This window comes from Leucopleurus acutus, assembly GCF_964270905.1.
Source record: "Leucopleurus acutus genome assembly, chromosome: 19".
NCBI lineage: Eukaryota > Metazoa > Chordata > Mammalia > Artiodactyla > Delphinidae > Leucopleurus > Leucopleurus acutus.
In genome coordinates, this window is record NC_139161.1 from 8,106,365 (window position 1) to 8,131,055 (window position 24,691).

The 24,691-nt window shown below is 42.0% G+C and overlaps 1 protein-coding gene across 1 annotated transcript; it reads left to right on the forward strand.

Moving 5' to 3' along the window:
- Positions 1-397: 397 nt before the first annotated feature.
- On the forward strand, positions 398-24,459 carry MFSD11 (major facilitator superfamily domain containing 11). Its single transcript, XM_082860953.1, has 14 exons — positions 398-472; positions 757-927; positions 1,438-1,493; positions 2,979-3,086; positions 4,009-4,088; positions 4,211-4,307; positions 5,359-5,417; positions 5,965-6,109; positions 9,827-9,867; positions 14,959-15,024; positions 16,517-16,642; positions 21,370-21,544; positions 22,262-22,397; positions 23,279-24,459. Exons 2-14 carry the CDS (start codon positions 832-834, stop codon positions 23,441-23,443), a joined length of 1,350 nt encoding a protein of 449 aa, XP_082717079.1. The 5' UTR covers positions 398-472; positions 757-831; the 3' UTR covers positions 23,444-24,459.
- The last annotated feature ends 232 nt before the right edge of the window (positions 24,460-24,691 follow it).

A 24,691-nucleotide genomic window follows, 5' to 3' on the forward strand; every position in this document is an offset into this window, starting at 1 on the left:
CGCAGTCACTGCCGATGGGAGGGGGAGCGGGATTTGCCGGCAGTTGGAAAGCCCGCGAAACGCTCCTTCCGGCTGCGAAGCGCGCTGTGACGGCAGGAAAGGGAGGTGCTCCCCTACTGGGCTCCGCCTTCTTTTCATGCCAATTTCTAAGCTCCACGCAGGTTTTCTGCTCGGACGTCCGCCCCGCCTCTGTCGGGGGGCGTACTCCTTCACCTTGCCCGTCTGTGTTTGCGGCCTCCTCAGACCGCGTCTCCAGGCCCCCTTCCGCAGTTCCTGTCTCCTTCGCTGCATTCCGCTTTTTAGCAACCCCACCCTTGCCGGAGCCCACGAGGTCGGCCCCGCTCCCCCGGAGCGGGTGAGGGAGCCCTAGCGGCGCGCTTGCACGTCCCGGGTAGCCCAGGACTACATTCCCCAGCAGGCCCAGCGGCCGGCGCCGCGGCTGCGGTCAGGTGACCGGGTCGCCTGACCTGCGGTGAGTCAGGGCAGGGAGGGCGGGGCCGTGCTGGCCGCTGCCTCTGGCCCTTGGCCCTAATCCCCCTCTCGGGCCCCTTAAGTTGCAGCTACAACGTTCTTGGCGTTTCTCCGGGTGTTGGGCTCTTCCCTACTCGGATCGTGTCCTAGGAATGTCCTAACTGTACCTGTGGGGAGAACTTCACCCTAAGCCCGGGATTCCACTCCAAGACCTGGAAGTTGACACCTTGGCTGCCCCGCTCCTGGATTTGCCTCCTCCTTTCACCATCTCATTTCTTCTCCCAGGATTGCAGTGGGTTCCCCCCGAGGAGAGCTGACTGCCCTCTGCTGCTGCCGACCTTTTGGCAGAGTTAAGCCAAAATGTCCCCGGAATCTAAAAAGCTTTTCAACATCATTATTTTAGGAATTGCCTTTATGTTTATGTTCACCGCCTTTCAAACTTGTGGAAATGTAGCGGTGAGTTGGAATTTGATCTTCTTCCTTTGAAGTGCTTATCATAATGCATTCCAAAAATGATAATCAACGTTATGTCTAATAATGCGCTTAAGTCGCACCTTTTATTTTGTCACCTACGCTTCCTCGTTTTCCATGATTAGGTTTGATTTCATGTGGCAGACGTTTCTTGTTGGGGTCGTTTATTTCTCTTACTTGATTTGGGGTTTGTATGCTGACCCATTTATTTTATTTTTTATTTATATTAAGGACTACATTAGTACTTGGAGAGTTGAGGGACTAAACCTAAGGCCTAGTTTCAGATGGTCTTCACCCTTCCCCACCCCGCCCCCACACACCCCTCATTGGTTTGCCTTCTGTTCTGTAGTCCATTCTCTTGTCTCGTGTTAGAATTTCAGTATTAAGTATTCGGCATCTTGAATTTTTACTTTATTCCAAGTATTTGGAGAGCGACTTTCTGGGGTGAGGGCAATTACAAAAGGTTTTCATTGATTAGTTTTATCTTCCACACAGCAAACTGTCATCAGGAGCTTAAATAGCACAGATTTTCACGGCAGTGGCTATACCAGGTATTGTACTGTATGATTGGTTTTACTTCGTATATCACAGATGTTGCTTAATTTCATCAAAATCACAGACAACGTATTGTAATTAGATTATTTCTTTATCTAGACTGCTTAGGAGAACATAATAGGATGAAGGTGATGAGTTTAGGTTTCATATAGAATTAGACACTGGGTTTGAAATACTGGCTTCAAAACTTAATTACTGCGATATCTTAGGAAGTTGCTTCTATGAGCCCAGTTTCCTTGCTCAGATCAATGCGTGTAAAGCGCTTGGCACAGTGGCTGGCATTTAATAAGCACTCAGGTATTGTCATAATTAACATCTTCCAAATCCTAAACAGAGGATGTTTTATATGACTCTCGAAATATTTGGTCTTCCTGTTTTTGTGATTTCGTAATTACTAATATATTGTCATCAGGAGTTTTTAGCTTTTTGTTAAGGTGTTTAGGGCCAATTTTACAGGTGGAGAAAATGAAATGAAAAGATCTTCATAAGTCACTAGTACGTTGTGGTTGAAGTTGGGAATGTAATACATACCTGTATGTAAACACTTACAGATTTCTTACTTTCTCTATGGTTAAATACTAGATTGCGGCCAACCCCTTACCCGCTTCCTCCCCAACTGTTCTTATTTGGTTCTGTGTTACCTAACCTAAATCTGACCTTATATATGATAATTGAGAGTAAAAGGATGCTAATGTCCATTTTTTGAAGTGATTAATAATAATACCACAATTTTTTGTAATGTTTTGTCTTCATGTATACCGTAAAGAACAAATGAAAGAACATTTGACATTTGAGAGATTCATAAAAGCCAAAGAATAATTTACTTGGATTTATAAATAGTGGCTTATAAATGACTCTTGAAATGATTTTAGTCACACTTTGCCACAAGACATATATACTGGGGCCAGGTCTACAGTAGCTGAATAATGTTCAAGTGAGACCGTTGGGTTGAGTTAAATAAATTCTGGTTTAAGCAAGTTTTAACTATGTGATTATTTATAGCAGTGAAATTTCATGCTGTTGCCAGGAGTTGTAGGCTAAATTTGTAGAGCAGATTGGTTGACTAGGGCCTCTGGAGTCAGATTACCAGGGATGGGATTCTGGCTCCACCACTGACCAGCTATGAGGCTGGACTTTTGACACGTTACTTACCCCTCTGTGTTTCAGTTCTCTTTTCTATAAAATGAGGATAATGATACGTTTTTCATAGAGCTGTGTTAGCTGCTATTATAATTTACTGGTACATTAAAAACCATATTGTCTAAGGCAGACTGATTCAAAGAAACATTTGACAAGACTTCAGTGTTTTGTACAAGTGAAAACTTTAATATGACATTCAGTGTAAAGATATAATTATAAATCCTGACTAAAGAATATGAGTGCTTATTGCAAAACAAACTATAGACTAAGTGGGTTTGAAAAAGTGATCTTTTGACAGTCTTTCAAGAGTTGTTTTTTCCTTTTGTGTGTTGTGTGTGCAGCATGGCAATTATTTATGGAGTGTTCTCTGCTTCAAATTTGATTACGCCGTCAGTGGTTGCCATTGTAGGACCTCAGCTCTCTATGTTTGCTAGTGGTTTATTTTACAGGTGAGTAGTCCAATTTTCTTTCATTTAATGAGAACACCTTCAGCTTCTTTCAAGCACACAGTAAACTTTTAACGAGAACTTGCTGACTCGGATTGAATAGATTATAGGAAGTATTTCAGGGATTTGGTTCTCTACTTGATGCTCAGGGACACCATTGTTTTAATGTGAGGGAATTTGTGTATATTTGCTTTCATTTTACCACCAATAAAAATAGCATCCAAAAACCTTTCTCTACAAGAGTTGAAAAGAACTCATGAAGTAATCTTATTTTGTATCAAGTTGACTAATGGGAATTAAAACGAAATAACTGAACTTTTCTTCTGGGCTATAGAACTGCAGTCCCACTATGTACTGAGCTGTTGGCAGAGGCCAATTGCAGACCTTTATTCAATGTCTCAGTTCACAAATTTGAAATAGTACGTTAAGAAATGGATAGGTCACATTTGTCCCCTTTTTGCCAGTACCAGAGAAGCCCTTTACAGGTTGAATTTTTTTCTTTTCCTTTTTTTTTTTTTTTTTTTTTGGGCTGCGTTGGGTCTTCCTTGCTGCACGCAGACTTTCTCTAGTTGTGGCGAGCAGAGGCTACTCTTCATTGTGGTGCACGGGCTTCGCATCACGGTGGCTTCTCTTGTTGCGGAGCACGGGCTCTAGGCGTGCAGGCTTTAGTAATTGCAGTGCATGGGCTCAGTAGTTGTGGCTCGCGGGCTTAGTTGCTCCGCGGCATGTGGGATCTTCCTGGACTAGGGCTTGAACCCGTGTCCCTGGCATTGGCAGGCAGATTCTTAACCACTGTGCCACCAAGGAAGTCCTACAGTCTGAATTTTAAAAGAAGAGATCCCTCAGAATTGATTCCTAGAAGGCATAATTGGCATTCTGTTTCAGGTATTGTTTGACTATAATACGTTGACCTGTTATATTTTAGCATGTACATTGCCGTTTTTATCCAGCCTTTCCCGTGGTCCTTCTACACAGCCTCTGTTTTCATTGGAATTGCAGCTGCTGGTAAGTATTTTGATGTTCATTTTCCCTATTTTCCAGGTCTTATCTAAGAATATTGTTTATATGTTTAGTATATAAAGCTAAATGATTTCATTCCCTTGATAAACTTTTGATTTGAATTTTAGTACTTTGGACAGCACAAGGAAACTGCCTGACAATAAATTCAGATGAGCACACTATTGGGAGAAACAGTGGCATTTTCTGGGCACTCCTACAATCCAGGTAATAATTCTTATGGCTCAATCTTTCCTATAATTTTTTTTGTCACACCATTTTTTAGACCCTGGTTGTGTTGAAAACTCAGATCTTCTTGTTTCATGAGTTAAGTTCCTAGGTACATGTGATGGAGATTTAAAATTTTATGGGATTACTTACAAATGCATGGACCTACCTCATTGGAATTTATGACTCGTAAATGGAAAATAATATTAACCATAATGTATTTAGCACCTGCTATACTTTAGGTACTACTGGGCTCTTGAATTTCAATAATCCTCACAACCCCCTGCAATAAGAAGGTATTAGCTCCATTCTACAGATGAAATAACAAAGGCTTAGTTAAAAGTTAACTGATCCAATCATCTGGATTCCAAAGGCCATGTCCTTCCCACCCAGCTATGCCACCTGGTAGCTGTTAACAGTTAAATTTCTAAAGTGAGACTAACTCTATAATGATACAGCATATTATATATTTCCTAAGTAAAAAGCAACAACAGTCATTCTGTCATGGAATCTGTCCTGACGATTTACCCTCATGAATCCTAAACGCCTAAAATTTTGGCCATGATAAGACTTAACAAATGCAGATGTTGTTTTAAGAGATTGTATATTCTGAAACTGGAGTGTAAGTGAATGATTTCTTCCCTAGGAAAATACTAAATAAAGTATCTCATTAGATGCAGATAACTAAATCATGGATTTTGTTTTTCACCAATTCTTTAAAATATAGGATTTTAGAGGAAGGGTAAACTTGTTTCCAAGGAGTCATTTCCAGAGCTTCAATAAGTCGCATGTTTCACAGTGAGTCAGGTCTTTGGAGGACAGTCTGAATCAGGCTTCTCTCATGGGGAAGGAGACAGTTCCATCTGGCTCAGTTGAGTTTTTCAGAAAGAGGGTGAAGTTGATGTTTTCAATGACTTAGGGCAGGTAGATAACTTCTTTAATCATGTAGGCCTCTCTTTCTCTTCTTTTACAGGTAATGGAAAAATTATTTCAAAATCCATAAATATGAAAATAACTTCCCAACATCCTCTCCCTCCTTTTCTTCCCCCAGCTTGTTCTTTGGAAATCTCTACATATATTTTGCTTGGCAAGGGAAAACTCACATATCAGGTTTGTCTTATTCACTGTGCCTCATTCAGTAAGTTCAGCGCAAAATAGCTGTTCCACGGAAATGCCCCATATTGCTTTGTTCACATTGTTCTAGTGAACCGTGGTACCCTCAGTCCTCTCACATTTTAGCTTTTAGTCATCTTTTCCCTTGGATTATGTTATTATACTAAGACTACAGTTTATGACTGCACTTCAGGCAGCATCTCAAAGTGTGGGAGAAGGTTATGCTCTGTGTGAGGAGACTAGTCAGTTGTCAGAAGACTTTTTAATTCAGTTGTTTTGTCTGTTCCCTTCTTTGATTAAAAGAATAAGATTAAGTTCTTGTGCTGTTTTTCTTTTGGCTTATTAGTATTTCTCTGACTGAAAGACAAAGGGGGATGTATCCTATTTTTCTCCTTGTCCTAGGTTTTTACTGATGCAGTAAAGTAAGATTTAATGACAAAGTGTGTTGATGGTTATAAACAAACATAGTACTGAACATAATGCTAACTCTGGAATTGTTTGTATGGCCAGTACTATCTACTTTCGTCTTTGTTTTTCTCCCTAGAGAGTGACCGAAGAACAGTGTTTATCGCCCTGACAGTGATTAGCCTTGTGGGGACAGTTCTCTTCTTTCTCATTCGGAAACCAGATTCCGAAAATGTCCTGGGAGAGGATGAATCTTCTGATGACCAGGACCTGGATGTCAACGAGTAAGAAGTTGGAAACATTCCTTTCTATTTTAAACTATATTTTGAGTAGGTCTAGTCTAGGAATTACCAGCCTTTTATAGCCCTAACTGATAATCCAGTGCTGGGCAGAAATGAGGGAAAAGTTTTAAAGCAAATAAGCAGAGAAAGAAGATAAAGGGGAGCTGCCAGGGAGGAGGGAGGGAAAGGAAGGTAGACAGAGGCGGGGAAGGTAGTGAAAAGGTTTGTGGGGGATTTAAGTCTAATCCCAGGCCACCAGCTGTGTGACCGTGGACAGTAGCAATGTTCCCCTGAGTTTCTCTAGGCCTCAGATTCCTCATTCAATTCAGCAGACATTTCCTGTGTTTTAATGTGTGAGGATATAGGCTCATAAAGTTGTATAGAAAACAGGGCTTCCCTGGTGGCGCAGTGGTTGAGGGTCCGCCTGCCGATGCAGGGGACGCGGGTTTGTGCCTCGGTCCAGGAATATCCCACATGCCGCGGAGCGGCTGGGCCCGTGAGCCATGGCCGCTGAGCCTGCGCGTCCGGAGCCTGTGCTCCACAACGGGAGAGGACACAACAGTGAGAGGCCCGTGTACTGCAAAAAAAAAAAAAAAAAAAAAAAGTTATATAGCAAACAATCCTCAGTTACTATTTCTTGGATCCAGCCCTAAAATTTTCCGATCATGTGGTACAAGTGAGTGGCAGGGCCATCAGCAGTCGTTACAGATGAGCTGTGGTTACACCCATGCTCTGGATTTTTTTTTTTTTTTTTGCGGCACGTGGGCCTCTCAGTGTTGTGGCCTCTCCCGTTGTGGAGCACAGGCTCCGGACGCGCAGGCTCAGTGGCCATGGGTCCCGGGCCCAGCCGCTCTGCGGAATGTGGGATCTTCCCGGACCGGGGCACGATCCCGTGTCCCCTGCATCGGCAGGCGGACTCTCAACCACTGCGCCACCAGGGAAGCCCCATGCTCTGGATTTTGCAGTAACCTGTGCAGGTAGTTTTCCCCGATGTAGCCCCTACTGGGAAACAATTACACAGTCCTGTTTTTCTAAAAATTGTTAATTACCTTGAGCATATTTCTTTTCTTTTATTTCTTTTTTTTTTAACAAAACTTTTTGTTTTTGTTTTGTTTTGGCCGAGCTGCACGGCACACAGGATCTTAGTTCCCCGACCAGGGATGGAACCCGCGCCCCGTGCTGGGTTCCCTCATTTCTGCACAGCACAAACCCGTGCTGTGGAAGCACGGAGGCTTAACCACTGGACTGCCAGGGAAGTCCCAACAAAAGTTTATTTTTAAATGTACAATAGGCTCCCAAACAACACTTCATTCTAGCTGTAGGTGGCAACAGATGTTATGACTGGGAAATCCAGATGGTTAAACAGGAATGGAATTAAGGACCATCATTGCCTCAGGCACAAAGAACAGCTTACTTTTGGCCATATTTCTTAATTCCACCTCTGGCCAGGGGCCCTTCTCTGAGGCCTCCTCTCTCTGTTTCTGCTTAAATGTCTTATCTTCCTCATCCATCTCCTTGTCCTGGTCCTTGGGCTGCTTCAGGGGCTGCTTCTTGCCACATTCGAGGCAAGACATGGCTCCTTCCTCCCCTTCCCCAGACCCTGCCACTGGAAGCAGGGACCTATTTCAATTATAACTAAAACTGTTTGAAACATCACAGATGATTTCTCTGCAGGTTATCATCTAGATTTGAAGAAAGGGGAATGAGAAATCTTCGCCACTCTTGTTCTGCTTTGTGAATTGATAAAATTATGAAGCTTGCCTTATAAGCATTTTACCTATTGTTAAAAATTTTGCATCGAACTTTCTGTGCTGCCTTTTTAAAGCCCAAAAAGGGCATAAAATTCTCCAGTCATAGGATCATTAAGCATTCAAAATTTGCACTGTTCAGAGCAAAAAAGACATGTTTATATAAGTATACAAACATTTATGTGTATATGTACCACATATGTGTTTTTTTAAGCACAAACAAATGGATATTGGAGAAGGGGTCTATGAAGATGAATGCCACAGATTCAACAAAAATTAAACACCCATTCATTCAGCAAATGTTAGGTGTTGGTACTGTGAAGACAAATACAACCTGTCCCTGTTTTCAAGGAACTTTTCTGATAGACAAGGGATCATGTAACTGTCATAAGGTGCAATGCTGAGGGGTACCACTTAGCCTTTTTTAGCATTCTCTTTTTCTGAATTGTCTTCCGAACTTGAAACTTGTGTCTTTATTCTGTAAATAGCACCATGTGCCAGCCATCTTCTAAAGGGGAGGGAAGGAGTAATGAACAAGACAGAGAATTCCCTGTTTTTATGTAACTTAATTGTAGAGGGGCTGGTAGACGATACCCCGTAAGAAAATAGCAGAGTAAGTGCTAGAAGGCAGTGAGAAAGGGGGAGGTGGTGGAGAGCTGGCAGGTGAAAAGGTGTGAAGATCTACTGATGGCCATTGCAGCAGATGCCAGGGGTGGAAAGGGGTGTGGTGGGCACCAGGAATGCCAGAGGCGCCTGGGCCTCTCACAGTGCAAGTAGGAGTGCACTGTGAGAGTAGTGCAGCGGACAGAGAGTTGATTACATAAGGATACAGCAGGAGTTTGGATTTTCTTCTTGGTGTGATTAGAAGCCGCTGAGGAAATAAGTAGGATCTGATTTTAAAGGATTCCACTTTGCGGAATCCACTTTGAATGACTTGCAGCTGATAGTAGCTGAGTTGATTATATTTTAATAGTCTATAGAGTACAAATCAGTTTCTACTTATTTGGGGCCTTGAGTGTGAAATAGTATAATCCACACCTGATCCTGTCCAAGTACTAGATGAGGGAACTGTCATTAAATGGCATTCACATAGTATTTGCTTCCAGGGAAGGCATGAGTTTTTATGGTGGGGGAAAAAGTTTTCCTGTTGGTTAGAAGATACTACCATTTTTGTGTTAGTAATTTATTTATTTAAGTCAACTAGATCTCCTTTAGGTTTTTTTTTTGCTGTTCTTGTTATTTCCGGTTTGTTTGTTTGTAAATGATATCCTTTAAAGATCTAAGAGGAGTAGACTTGGCTGGTAGGGTAAGAAATGTAATTTTTTAAAAACTTTCTTACCCTAACCTTGTAAATAATTACACTTAAGTTACTTTATCTCAATTAATTCTCACAGGTAAGTGATAGTGTCCCTGTTTTATAAATGAGGAAATGAAAGTTAGAGAAATGAAGTCACTTGTCTAAAACCACGCAACTAATAAGTGGCAAAGCAGGCCTCAGCCTCAAAGCCCACGTTTTTAACCCACAGATGACATCGCACCCAACCCCCTACCGCCAACGATGGCGATGCTTTTCAAGAGTTCTAACACTGAAGAACCACCGAGTAGTTTTTACATAGTTGGAGTGGTGGAAGATTGAGCCCTCACAAATTGTTTTTACAGTTTGGAAACAGCGTAGAGGAGATTTCTGTCCTGCCTGAAGTATCATTTGTGAAAAAGACATGCAGGACTCCGTGCCCTAAATTTAATGTGAGGGAATCGTGCTCCACGGTGGCACTTTAACCACATCGTTCTCTGAAGCAAGGACCTGGGTCATGAAGGGACACCCTGGAGCAGGGAGCGTTGAGGCCACTGCAAGTGTTTGCCAGACCACGTAGAGGGCAGCGCTTTTACAGATTTAAGTGAAAATGTGATAGTATTCTTGTTCTCTTTCTCCATTTTCAGGGGAAAAACTTTTTCCTTTTTATCTTTTCAGGTCTGCCCAGAACAATATGACAAAGGCAGTAGATGCATTTAGTAAGTATTTTCTGTGTCTGAAATGCAGGAACTGTTCAGGAACAACTTCAGCATTTGCCTTTCCCCCTTTCCCTGGTAACTTTGGATTGACGATACCCCAGTATTTTCATGCTTCCAGGTATGCCGCTCTGAAATATGCTAGTCTTCTCAGTAAGTATCTCTGTAACGTGGGGGATGTGAGGGATGGAGGGTAATTCCGTGCCCTACCTGAGCACGTGTGTGAGGGGGGCCTGAGGTTAGGAGTTTACCCGAGGAAGTGAGGACACAGACCATTTCTTCGTGCATCGCTTGTCACTCCTCAGAGCAACGCAGGAGCTTGGGTGACCCAGTAGCGTGTAAGGCCAATCACGCTCATCTGTTGAGGGTTCTTCCTGACTAAACCTCTCGATGTGCTTTATGTTGTTTTGTTCTCACGACAGTTCTGTGAGTATCATATAACACACACGTATTATTATCTCCATTTTATAGAAGAGAAAACTGAGGCTTAGAGAAATCGTTTACCCAGGGTCAAGCAGGGCATTCCTTTCTTGTTATCAGAGGCCTAGAAAGCCACGTTGGCTTCTTTGGTGAACATGGAGTCAGGCAGAGGGAGGCTGATGGCCTTCAGGCTTATGGGATGGTTCGTCCAGCCTCCCTGCTCTATTACTGAACCCCTCTCTGGATGTCTCTTGATATTAACCAGTTTCAGGATGTCCTTCCTAGGCAGTTGTACAAACTTTGCCTCAACTCCTCTGTGAAATGAGACACTAACACAGTTAGGGCCTCACGCCTTTTATCACGGAGCTGGTTGGTTACTTGGTGTAGGGTTCAGTAGTAATAAGAAACTGGGCTGTCAGGTTTGAATGGAGAGAAATAAGGCAGCGGCCAAAAAGGACAAGACATATGAGGTGCTATAGGGCAAGAACATTTAAATTTAGGTGACGATTCCTGGCAGCTAGGGAGCAGTGTGACATTATGAGGTGGCAAGGAAGCCGAAGGCAAAGAGAGAAAGGAAAAAGAATGTCCAAGCTTTTCTGTCTGTGAGCCGGTGGTTCATTTATTATTTAATCGTGACTTTCCTTCAGTTGGTGCCGTGGTAGGTATTGTACAGAAAGGGTTCTCGCTTATCTAGAAGGCGCTTCATTCCTCAGTTGAATGTATATGTGTAATGCGATTCTAGAAAATTGCAATAAAATTTTCTTAAATCTATTTTTTGGTCCTGATGAAAGGTTCCTAAAGTTCACCTGGAAGAATAAACGTCTGTCAATAGCCAATATAATTTTTAAAAAGAACTTTCCCTAATAAATATCAAAACCTGTTATGAATCCATTTGAAAACATTGGAATACAAAGAGCAGTGGAACTGAAGTCTAGACCCACAATGGAATTCGGAATACAGTAAAGTAGTCTTAGAAAAGCAAGGCCAGACAGCTGACTGCATGGGAAAAAATGGAGTCTTACACTAACATTCCAGGTAGATTAAATGTAAAAATGAAGCCATGATAGTAACCGTAAGAAATTAATTTGGTAGAGGAAAGCCCTTCACGCAGGTCTGTCAAACAGGGAAAAGGATGCTCTTTGGGGGACTTCTCTGGTGGCGCAGTGGTTAAGAATGCAGGGGACACGGGTTCGAGCCCTGGTCCGGGAAGATCCCACATGCCACGGGAGCAACTAAGCCCATGTGCCACAACTACTGAGCCTGGGCTCTAGAGCCCATGAGCCACAACTATTGAAGCTTGCACGCCTTGAGCCCGTGCTCTGCAACAAGAGAAGCCACTGCAATGAGAAGCCTGCGCACCACAACGAAGAGTAGACCTTGCTCGCCGCAACTAGAGAAAGCCCGCGCACAGCAACGAAGACCCAATGCAGCCAAAGAGAAATAAATTAATAAATAAATAAAATTTAAAAATAATATTAAATTAAAAAAAAAGAATGCTCTTTGGTTATCTAAAATATAAAATTTCAGTCTCTCAAAATCTAATGAGTTAAAATGGCAGGGAAAATATTTACAGTATATGATAGTTATGAACTAATAGGAAAAACATAAACACTCCAGTAGAAAATACTTATTTTATAAACAAAGGAGAATTATTATAAGCTAAGTATGAGAAATGCAAATTAAGTTTTCTATCAAATTTCAAAAGATAAAAAATAATTCTCAGTATATGGGGCATAGGTACATGCGTAAGACCACAACGCTAAAAATATACACTTGTATTACTTTCTGTGATTTGTCAGTAAGTATCAAAAGCCTTAAAAATGTTTATACCTTTACCCCAGCAATTCCACTAATAGGATTATCCTCAGGAAATAATTAAGAATTTTGGCCAAGATTTAACTACTGTTTATATTAGTGAGAAATGGAAATAATTTAAATATTCAACTACAAGCCATCTATCCAACAGATTACTGTAGCCATTAAAATGATCACTACGAATATTAGAAAATGTTTGTTATGTGAAAATAAATTATAAAATAGTATAAATAGTGGAATTTCTTTTTAATAAAAAAAAGCATAGAGAAAGTCTGGGAAGAGACCCATTAAGGTGTTAGATTATTTTCCTTAATAGAATAACTTTATTGAGATGTGGTTCATAGTAGTATACAGTTCACCCATTGAAAATGTATAATTCAGTGGTGTTTAGTATATTCACAGAGTTGTGCAACTGTCACCACAATCAATAACCTATTCAGGGAGTTCCCTGGTGGTCTAGTGGTTAGGATTTGGTGCTTTCACTGCCATGGCCCAGGTTCAGCCCCTGTGCGTGTGGCCAAAATTAAGTTAAAAAAAAAAAAATTATTTTGGCCACGCCATGCTGCTCATGGAATCTTAGTTCCCCGACTCTGGGTTGATTTTTCATTTTCTTGATGGTATCTTTTGAATCACAGAAGTTTTAAATTTTTGATGAAGTCTGATTTAGCTATTTTATCTTTTGTTGTGTGTGCTTTTGGTATCCTAGAAGGCTTTGCCTAACTCCAGGTCACAAAGATTTACTCCTGTATTTTTTTCTAAGACTTTTATAGTTTTAGCTTTTACATTTTGGTCTGTGATCCATTTTGAGTTAATTTTTTGTTTGTTTGTTTTGTTTGTTTTTGCGGTACGTGGGCCTCTCACTGTTGTGGCCTCTCCTGTTGCGGAGCACAGGCTGCGGACACGCAGGCTCAGCGGCCATGGCTCACGGGCCCAGCCGCTCTGCGGCATGTGGGATCTTCCCAGACCGGGGCACGAACCCGTGTCCCCTGCATCGGCAGGCGGCCTCTCAATCACTGCGCCACCAGGGAAGCCCCATTTTGAGTTAATTTTTATGGATGTTGGGATGTAGGAGTCCAGCTTCATTCTTTTGCACGTGGAGATCAGTTGTCCTAGCACCATTTGCTGGAAAGACTATTCTTTCTCCCATTGAATTGTGTTGGCACCCTTGTTGAAAATCAATTGACTGTGAATGTAAGAGTTTATTTCTAGATATATGTCTGTCCTTATGCCAGTACAATGCTGTGTTGATTATTGTAAATTCTGAAATTGGAAAGCATGAATTTTCAGCTTTGTTCTTTTTCAGGATTGTTTTGACTATTATTGGTCCCTTGAATTTGCATATGAATTTTAGGATCAGTTTGTTGGTTTCTGCAAATAGATTATATTGGGTTTTTTTTTGATAAACAATTTTTTAGAGAAGTTTTAGGTTCACAGCAAAATTGAGAAGAAGATACAGAGATTTCCCATATATGCCCTGCCCTCACCCGCACATAACCTTCCCCATTATCATTGTCCCTCACCATAGTGGTACATTTATTACAATCAGTGGACCTACAGTGACACATCATTATCACCTAGAGTCCATAGATTACATACCTTAGGGTTCACTCTTGGTGTTGTACATTTTATGGGTTTGGACAAATGTATAATGACATGAATTCACCATTATAGGATCATACTAGATTATGTTTTAAAATTTCTTTTCGTTACCTAAATTTTCTGATTAGTCAAAAGCAGATATGCTTTGCTAATGTAATTTTTTTAATTAAAAATATTGTTTTAAACTTTGTTGATCATGTATTTTTTTCCTGGAAGTATGTGAAAATGATTGGTGAAAATATTGCATTTAGTTTCACTTTATTTTCGTGAAATTGAAGAAAAAAAAAACTATCTTCTTTTGTATATGGAGAAATTCAGGACAGAGTGTTTGTGATTTATGTGCGTTTCCTGGTCATCCGTTGAATAGGAACTAAATCTGGATCCTCAGGCCAAGGGTGAGCTGTAGGGGCCACACCACCGCCTCCAGGGCTGAACTGAGGCCTGAGCGCTCCTGCTGCAGAGCTGGCCGCACCAAATAATGTCTCTGTGAGACTGGAGAGCTTTCATTTATTTCCAGGCTGGTTCTGATTTGGGGTGGATTTTGGTTTTGTTTTCCCCCGCCACCTTTTTAAAAAATCTGGATCTGCTATTAGTAGGATCCTAGATAAGTGGCCTTAAATTATGAAATGTGAGCAGGTTCAAAAAAGTTAAAATGTGCAGTTTTTAGAAATGCATTTTCCATTGCAGATTTCAACTAAGTTGAACAACATAAAAATAAACATTAAGGGGATCAGAAAAAAATAGGCAGAACTGAAGTTTCAGTCCTCAGATCCAGAGAGAGAATCTCAGGAAGCGGCATCCCAGCTTCTGGTGGTCAAAGAGCTCCGCTGCTGATTCTGACCTAGAGTCCAGTGTTAAACCTGCCCTGTGACAGTTCCTTAGGGAAGTCAGCACTTTGCCAACTGCTGACTCTCTTAATAGCCTAGCCTTTAATCAAGTCTGTTGGAATAGTCTGTTGTTTTGTTTGGTTCTATTTCTTTTCTCTGTTTCATGTTTTGTTTGTTTTCATGAGAGCTGGAGAATGTGTTAGAGAAAGCACAACTCTAGACTATATTTACACAGTTGAAATCAACATATTTTTATAGGGCAGATTTAGTTCATACCTTAACCATTTTAATCTGAATCATTAACCTCTGTCCCAATGTATTTGTTTATTGGCATTATTGACAAGAGGTGTTTTGGTTGAATGAATGTTTTATAAGTTTTGTTTGATTAAAATGTAGTTAAGTACTCCTAAATTTTTTTTTTCCTTTTTTATAGAAAAGTCTCTTAAGTTATGTGTCACCAAGGAGATGCTCCTTCTTAGCATTACAACTGCTTATACAGGTAATGGGATTAATTATGGTTTTGGTTTTCTGTGGCTGCATAATTACAGTAAGGGTTGAAAACAGCAACTGTGTTACTTTCTCACAATTCTGTGCATTGACTGGTCTCAGCTAAATGGTTTTTCTGATGGTCTCGGGGTCTCTTGTGGCTGCTGTTAAAGGGTGGCTGAGGCTAAAACTTCCAAGGAAGTTTCATTTGCATGTCTGAACGGGTCTGATGCTAGCTGGGTCTCAGATTTCTCCTTGTGTCTCAGCCAGCTATGTGACCCCCTCCCACACTGGTGAAAGCAAATCATAGGGCCAGCCCAAATTCAGTGTGGGATGATTCTACACAAGAGTTTGAAAACTGGGATGCCTGGTTCATCCCAACCAGTGATTTTAGGGCAAAATAGAACACTACAGAAAATAATCATGAGTAAATCTGGGTAACTTGGCGTGAATTAAGATAATTTTTAATGAAATGGAATGAGTTCTGTGGCTTACAGTGATAATGTGATGTGATAATAGGTGGAATACTCTTAGGTCTTAAGGAAATCAGTTTCCTTGTAAAAATTGCTCTAATGTGTCAATTATTACTTTTGCCGTTACAGTTGACCCTTGAACAGTGAAGGGATGGATTAGGGGTGCTGACCTCCCCCGCAGTTAAAATCTTCATATAACTTTAGTCCGCCCTTTGTGTCTGTGCTTCCTTATCTGCTGATTGAACTAGCTGTGGATCCTGTAGTCTATATGGACCCACACAGTTCAAACCCATGTTGTCCAAGGTTCAACTGTATGTGCCTCATCGGTATAAACGTCTTATTTTTAGGTCAAACAGAATAAATATTAAACATCCTCAGAATTCAGTTAAGGTTTTGTAGCATTAAGGAATCAGGTCTTCTACTCATTTGCTCTAATTTTCTACTCGAAGTTTTGGAATTTCTTTTCCTAGGACAGTGTTTTTAATTAAAACTTTTGACTTTAAGCAAAAGTGGATAGTAGGTATTGGTCTTACAAATGTATATCCCTGTTCCCTTGGGAAGCTATTAATAAGGATAATGAGCACTTTAGTTTCACTGTTACAAGTTTATGTTAATTATGTTCTCTGTTCATCCCCTGTCTGCGCACAGAGTGACCATTTTTAACATAAGGGTGTCTTCGCTTATTTGAGTTGTATGCTTTTATCTGAAATGTGTGACAACTGCCGTCTTGTGGCTAGTTCCATGTCATCAGTTAGGTCACGTAAAATTATGCTTTGCTTGGGGAGTAGCATTTCAGCCTGTGTGAATTTTGTTTTATCCGTGTATAGCTCAAATACTACTAGTCACGAAGAAAAACCAGGAAAGGGAGACTGTGCATTTTTTTCAATACTAAATCCAGCACTTCGCAATCCATGGTTGGTTGCATCTGAGGCTGCAGAGTCTTGGATATGGAGGGCTGACCATGGGACTTGAGCATCTATGGATTTTTATACCTAGGGACAACTGTAATTTAAATCTCATTTTTTTCTGAAGGTCTGGAATTGACTTTCTTCTCTGGTGTATATGGAACCTGTATCGGCGCTATAAATAAATTTGGAACAGAAGAGAAAAGCCTCATTGGACTTTCTGGGATTTTCATTGGCATTGGAGAAATTTTAGGTTGGTTGAAGAAAAAAAGTTTTTGCGCTAAATCAGTTTGTTATAGAAATTTTAAATGTACTTCACCTCTCTATCCTTGAATTTCTGTTTCCTTGCTTTTATACAAATGGGTATGTCTTTGTTTTTTTTTTTTTGTTATCACTGTTCTAAAACTAAATTACAAAACATTTGCCAAATAATTCAAGACAAAACCATAAGTAAGAAAACATATGGTCTCTCCCAGCTTTTCCTCTTAAAATACTTAGGGAAGGTGTATTAGAATTCCTGAATTTTTTTAAATTTATTTTTTATTTTTTAGTGTGTTAGTTTCTGCTTTATAGCAGAGTGAATCAGCTATACATATATCCCCATATCTCCTCCCTCTTGTGTCACTCTCCCACCCTCCCTATTCCACCCCTCTAGGTGGCCACAAAGCACTGAGCTGATCTCCCTGTGCTATGCGGCTGCTTCCCACTAGCTATCTGTTTTACATTTGGTAGTGTATATATGTCCATGCCACTCTCTCACTTTGTCCCAGCTTACCCTTCCCACTCCCCATGTCCTCAAGTCCATTCTCTACATCTGCATCTTTAGAATTCCTGAATTTCTTATTCTCTGAATCTCTGACACCAGTTGGATGTGCGACAATACAGTTCAATTCTGACACTCCTAGAGTTAGCATCGGACTCCACAGGTTCAAGGGTGTAGTCCTGCAAGACCAGCCTCACTTGAGACATCAGTCATTAAGTCCTGGGTCCCAGGCTATCTTCCCTTCTGTCCAGCTTGGCTACACATTCAAGGGTTCCCACCACACCCCTGGAAAATGCTATACTTGCTGTTAAAGTTTATTATAAAGGATGCAAATGAACAGCTGGATGAAGAGGTACATAGGGCAAAGTCCAGAAGGGCCCCTAGTGTAGGAAGCTCTGTCCCGATGGAGGCTGGGTGTGGCACCCTCCCATCATGTGGATGCAGTCATCACCAGGAAGCTTTCCCAAACCTGTTTTGTAGGGATTTAGGGAGATCTCATGTCACATGGTTGATTAAATCATCCACCATTGGTGATTAGACTCAGTTTCTACCCCCTCTCCCCTTCCCTGAGATTGGGGGGTGGGGCTGAAAGTTCCAACCCTCTAATCAAGGCTGGGTCCTTCTGACAACCAGCCCCCATCCTGACTATCTAGGGCCACCTCCAGACCCCCTCAAGGATCACCTCATCATCATAAATTCTGGTGTCATTGGAAGGGATTAGTTAAGATAACTAGAGACATTCCTTTCACTGAGAAATTCCTAGGGTTTTAAGAGCTCCATGCCGGAAAGTGGAGAGAAGAGGACAAGGCAAAGACCAAATCTCTTTTTATTATACCACCAGGTATTCCTTATTCAGCAATGATCCGTTCAGTACTTGCAGTATGTTGGGTGTTGTGTCACATATGAGGAACTTACCAATGCAGCACATATTTGTTGGGAATCCATTGTATGAACAAAACATGGAGCTTATATTCTTGGGGAAGAACACAGACAATAAAAAACATTGGAAACTTAGAATGTCAGACAGTGATAAGCACTATGGAGAAAGCAGACTTTGGTGTATTTTTGTTCCCTAATTCAGCAGTCCCCAACCTTTTTGGCACCAAGAACAGTTTCATGGAAGACAGTTTTTCCATGGATGGGGGCGGGGGGCATGGTTTCGGGATAACTCAAGCACATTACATTTACTGTGCACTTTATTTCTATTATTATTACATTGTAATATATAATGAAATAATTATACAACTCACCATAATGCAGAATCAATGGGAGCCCTGAGCTTGTTTTCCTGCAACTCGATGGTCCCGTTGGGGGTGATGGGAGACAGTGGCACCTGACATGTGTTGCTTATGTCCAGTCTGCTCCATAAGATGCAGCTTAATTGTCACGTGGCACTCACTGATAGGGTTTTTTTTTTTTTTTCAGCTATTGATATTGTCATATTTTTGGAGTTTAGCAATCCTAATAGGTGTGCTGTAGTATGATTTTAATTTGTAATTCCCTAATAGTATATGATATTTTTGTATGATTTTTACTATCTGTATATCTTTTTTGGCCAGGTGTCTTGTTCAAATCCTAACTCATTATTTATTTATTTATTTATTTTTGCTGTGTTGGGTCTTCGTTTCTGTGCATGGGCTTTCTCTAGTTGCGGCGAGTGGGGGCCACTCTTCATCGCGGTGCGCGGGCCTCTCACTGTTGCGGCCTCTGTTGTCGCGGAGCACAAGCTCCAGACGTGCAGGCTCAGTAGTTGTGGCTCACGGGCCTACTTGCTCCGCGGCATGTGGGATCTTCCCAGACCAGGGCTCGAACCCGTGTCCCCTGCATTGGTAGGTGGATTCTTAACCACTGTGCCACCAGGGAAGCCCCACTGATAGGGTTTTGATATGAGTCTTCAAGTAACTGGTTTATTATGGTCTCTGTGCAGACAAACCTCTCTGCTAATGATAACCTGTATTTGCAGCCACTCCCCAGCGCTAGCATCACCGCCTCAGCTCCCCCTCAGATCATCAGGCATTAGATTCTCAAAAGGATCATGCAACCCAGATCCCTCGAATGCACAGTTCACAGTAGGGCTCATGCTCCTATGAGAATCTAATGCTGCTGCTGACCTGACAAGAGGCAGAGCTCAGGCAGTAATGCGAGCTATGGGGAGCGGCTGTAAATACGGAAGAAGCGGCTGGCCTGCTGCTCCCCTCCTGCTGTGGGGCCCGGTTCCTAGCAGGACACCGGTACCCCTCCCCTAATTTATTGCCAACACCTGGCATGTGTGTGTGTGTGTGTGTGTAAACATGTTAATACAGTTACAGAACTTGTTTTAATGTCTTTGCTCATTCTAACATCTGCAACAGCTCTGGGGTAGTGTTGTTTTATCCTTTACAACTTTATCGAGACATAATTCACATGACGTGTAGTTCACCCGTTTAAAGTATACAGATGAGTGTTTTTTAGTATATTCACAGGGTTGTACCGCCATCACTGTAATCTAATTATAGAACATTGTCATCACCCTTCTCCAGGAAACTGCTAATCTACTTTGTCTATAGATTTGTTTATTCTGGACATTTTGTGTAAATGGAATCATACAATATATATAATCTCTTGTGTCTGGCTTCTTTCACTTAGCACAATGTTTTCAAGATTTTCCCATGGTGTAGCATGTATCAGTACTTCATTTCTTTTTCTTTCTTTATTTTTTACTTCATTCCTTTTTATTACCAAATAATATTTAGTTGTATGGATCTACTACATTTTATTTATCCATTTATCGTGTCACAGACATCTGGGTTGTTTTTGCTTTTTTCTTTTTTTTTTGCGGTACACAGGCCTCTCACTGTTGTGGCCTCTCCTGTTGCGGAGCACAGGCTCTGGACACGCAGGCTCAGCGGCCATGGCTCACGGGCTTAGCCGCTCCGCGGCATGTGGGATCTTCCCGGACCGGGGCACGAACCCGTGTCCCCTGCATCGGCAGGCGGACTCTCAACCACTGCGCCACCAGGGAAGCCCTGTTTTCGCTTTTTGGCCATTATGAATAACGCTGCTGTGAACATTGGTGTATACTTTTTGTGTGAGCTTATGTTTTCATTTCTCTTGCATGTAAACCCAGCACTAGAATTGCTGGGTCATGTGCTAACTCTGTGTTTGACTGATTTGTCTGCTTACGATGGGTCCTGTCTTCCTGTCTCTTTGCATGCCTGGTAGTATTGTGGATACGAGCCATTGTGAACTGTACCTTGTTGGGTGCAGGATGTTCTTTATGTTCCGGTTAACGTTCTTGAGCTTTGTTCTTGGATGTGGTTCATTTACTTGGAAACAGTGTGATTTTTTTTAGGTCTTGCTTTTAAAATTTGTTGGACGGGATCAGAGCACTGCTCAGACTAGGGCTAATTATCCCTCACCCCTGATGGAAGACCCTTCTGTGTACACCCAGTGCCCGTGAATAATAAGATTTCCAGTCTGGCTGGTGGGACCAGGCACTCTTCCCTGCCCAGGGCAGGGCACTGATACCTCTAATCCTCTTGGAAGTTTCTTTCCAGGCCTCTGCTCATTTACTCACATCCTGTGCTGATCAGCTGTCCTTTCTTATACTCTGTCTTGGGGACTCAGGCACCTTATCTCCCCAGACTCTCAGCTCTGTCTCCTCAACTCAGAGAGGCTGCGGGCCTCCACCTGCCTTCCCTCCTCTCCTCCCTCTCCCTCCCTGCAGCCCACAGCCTCTCAGTCAGCTGGGGCAGGTGTGGGCCTCACCTCATTTGTTTCCTGACTCTCAAAGATCACTGCCCTTTGTCGCGTCTTCAAAACCATTGTGTCATATTTCTGGTACTTTTTTTGGCGTGTGGGGGAGTGGGTCACCTGTGTGCATTTTGTGATCTGTTTTGTCTTGTTTATTTTTAGTCCATTTGCGCAGCCGTGGCATTTTTCTACAGTAACTACCTTCTTCTTCATTGGCAACTCCTGGTCATGGTGATGTTTGGGTTTTTTGGAACTGTTTCCTTCTTCACTGTGGAGTGGGAAGCTGCTGCCATTGTAGCCCGGGGCTCTGTTAATAACTGTTTCAACAGTTATTTCTTATTTTCTATATTAGTGCCTTCTTTCTTTCTTTTTTGATTAAATTAGCTATTGTTTTGTCCGTTTAATTTATTTTTTCAAAGAACTAAGATTTTGATATAGTAACTTGGCCTTGGGTTTTTCTGTTCTCTACTTCATTCATTTTATAGGTGGAAGCCTCTTTGGCCTGCTGAGCAAGAATAATCGTTTTGGTAGGAATCCAGTTGTGCTTTTGGGCATCCTGGTGCATTTTATAGCTTTTTATTTAATATTTCTCAACATGCCGGGGGATGCCCCTATTGCTCCTGTTGAAGGAACTGATAGCAGTGCTTACATCAAACCCAGGTACAGTGACTCTCCTTTTTCTAGTAATTTAAGGAAGAGTGGGAGGTAGAGGATGGCTAGGAATTTAGAATGGAGCAGTTAATCCTTTTCTGCAAGTCTGTTATCTTTCTAAGGTCATCTGTCAAGTTTTAATGAAGCCAGAATGAGTTTAGATAGGAATCCATAGAGAATCCCAAGTTATTTTTCTAATTGCTGGTTTTAACCTTTCTCCCCACTAAATCTTTTTCTTGATCTGTGAAGGAGCACATAAGTATGTGATTTGAACTTTATATCTCTGCCTTTCAACCAGTGAAATCTCTAGAAATTTGGGCCCCGAGGAAGAGCAATGAGGAGCGAGGGGTGATCTGCCAGCTGAGCCGGCCACCCCGTTCTCTCACAGTGTCCACAGGAGCTTTGAGGGTGTCATTTTTTTGCACTCAACTCTCAAAGTCATTGTAGATGTGAGTGTTTATGTCTAGATCCACAGTCCAAGAGCAGCTCTGCCCCAAACACAGTGTTTGCTTCCCCAATAGTTAGTAGACCAGAGTTTGCTAGACTGCGAAGGTGAGTGCGTTTGAGCATAAATTCTGACTGTAAATTCCAGTATTTATTCATACTTGTTTCACAGTGTTTAAAACTTGAAAGTAAAATGCTTTTGTGGGCGAGTTGTTTCTACATTTTAATCAACTCTAACAAATATTGTTAATGCTCACTCTAAATTAATTTTGTTTTATTCAGCAAAGAAGTTGCCATCTTCTGCAGCTTCCTGTTGGGGCTTGGAGACAGCTGCTTCAACACCCAGCTGCTTAGTATTCTAGGTTTTCTCTATTCTGAAGACAGTGCACCGGCTTTTGCAGTCTTTAAATTTGTGCAGGTAACCTCTTCTTCAGATTGTGTTTAAAGCAGGGTCTATTTTTTTTTTTAGCAAACTTTGTTTTCTTAATATTTCTTAAATGAAAGTCAAGGACAACCTTTGAAAGGATTTGTGGGACTTCCCTGGAGGTCCAGTGGTTAAGACTCTGCACTTCCACTGCAGGGGGGTGCAGGTTTGATCCCTGGTCAAGGAACTAAGGTCCCACATGCTGCATGACGCAGCCAAAAATAAAAAATAAAATAAAATAAATAATAGGGCTTCCCTGGTGGCGCAGTGGTTGAGAGTCCACCTGCTGATGCAGGGGACACGGGTTCGTGTCCCGGTCCGGGAGGATCCCACATGCCGCGGAGCGGCTGGGCCTGTGGGCCATGGCCACTGAGCCTGCGCGTCCGGAGCCTGTGCTCCGCAACGGGAGAGGCCACAATAGTGAGAGGCCCGCGTACCGAAAAAAAAAAAAAAAAAAAGGATTTGTGATTAGAGTTAGGAAGCAATGAGTAGTGTGATCTTTTTTGCCGCATCACTTGTATAAGAGATTTTATGTTCTGGTCTCTCTGTGGCTCAGACTTCCTTAGATACCAGAACTCATAGTACACACATGTAACAAGAGTGTTTCACACTGTTCATGCACATTATTTTATAACTCCTGTTTTTTACAAAATACTATTTTAAACAGTAGCTTACTTGATTGTTCCCAGCTCTCAGCAGGAGTTTGTGGTGCATGTTTGTGAGCTAGTGACCAAGGAAGTGCATCTAGATGCAGAAAGAGCAGGGAGCCGTGCAAGGCACAGGAAGCCTTGGGTCAGAGAGCGGTGGGACTCCTTGTGGAGCGGCTGGGTCACCTGTGTGCATTTTGTGATCTGTTTTGTCTTGTTTATTTTTAGTCCATTTGCGCAGCCGTGGCATTTTTCTACAGTAACTACCTTCTCCTTCATTGGCAACTCCTGGTCATGGTGATGTTTGGGTTTTTTGGAACTGTTTCCTTCTTCACTGTGGAGTGGGAAGCTGCTGCCATTGTAGCCCGGGGCTCTGACTACCGAAGTATTTGATGAAGGGTGCGCACGAGAGGAGGCTGCCTCTTCAGACAGCTCGGCTGGGCGGTAGGGCTCGGTGGAGGAGGCCCGCTCTCATCTTCACAGTACATTGGAGGATGTTTAGGATGGAAAATCAGAGATTTAAGACTGCTAAATCTGCCAGAGTTGGTATTCAAGTTTACAGATGTTAGTTGTTTAAAACTAGTGGAATAAGGGAGACTTGTACTGTCGATTATGATTGTTCAAAGATGTTGTTTTTTCAGTTCATCTGTCTCGCGTTCCTTTTGATCATGTTATAAACGTGTAGGTGTTTTCTTCTCCCCCTGTTCTCTTTGAACGATCATGCTTTGATTGAAACTACTAGGCCATATGTCATATGAAGACTCCTGCTGGGTATGGCGTATGTGTTACTATGTAATAAAAGGGAGCATATGCCACCCCACACGTGTCTGGGAATGACATTTAAATAAATCATGTGATGCTGAAATGGAATCTTTGAAAAGAGTGGCACATTCTTTCTCTTTAAATGTTTTTGTTTGATAAAGTTTTCTTACCTTGTAGTTCATAGCAAGGGGGGGGGCGCTAAGCAAGTATTATGAAATGAGGTAAAAATTGTCTTAAGTTTTAAAAACAGGAAACTAACATTTGTAGATGAACAAAAACACATTTACTGGGGCAGGATTTTGCTAGTAATTTTCCTGGAGGATGCAACGCATTAAAAAAAAAACCCCAAAACATGTAGTGAGGTCTAAGCTATGGTGGCAGGCTGCCGTCACTTATATATCTTTTTACAGCAGACACCATTCCATAAGCGTGTCTGGGAATGGAATGTAACTATCTGGGGCGATGTTTAAATGGAAATGTTAACTTTTTTTTTTTTTTTTTTTTGCTGTATACGGGCCTCTCACTGCCGTGGCCTCTCCCGTTGCGGAGCACAGGCCCCGGATGCACAGGCTCAGCGGCCATGGCTCACGGGCCCAGCTGCTCTGCGGCATGTGGGATCTTCCCGGACCGGGGCACGAACCCGCGTCCCCTGCATCGGCAGGCGGACTCCCAACCACTGCGCCACCAGGGAAGCCTCTGTCACCATTATCTTTTCCGAACATTTTCATCATCCCAAAAAGAAGCCCCGTGCCTGTTAGTAGTCATTCCCCGTTCTCTGGCCTGGCACTGGCAGTTACTCATCTACTTTCTATCTCTGTGGATTTGCCTATCCTGGACATTTCATATAAATGGGAAAGCTCACTTTTGAAAGTCATGCTT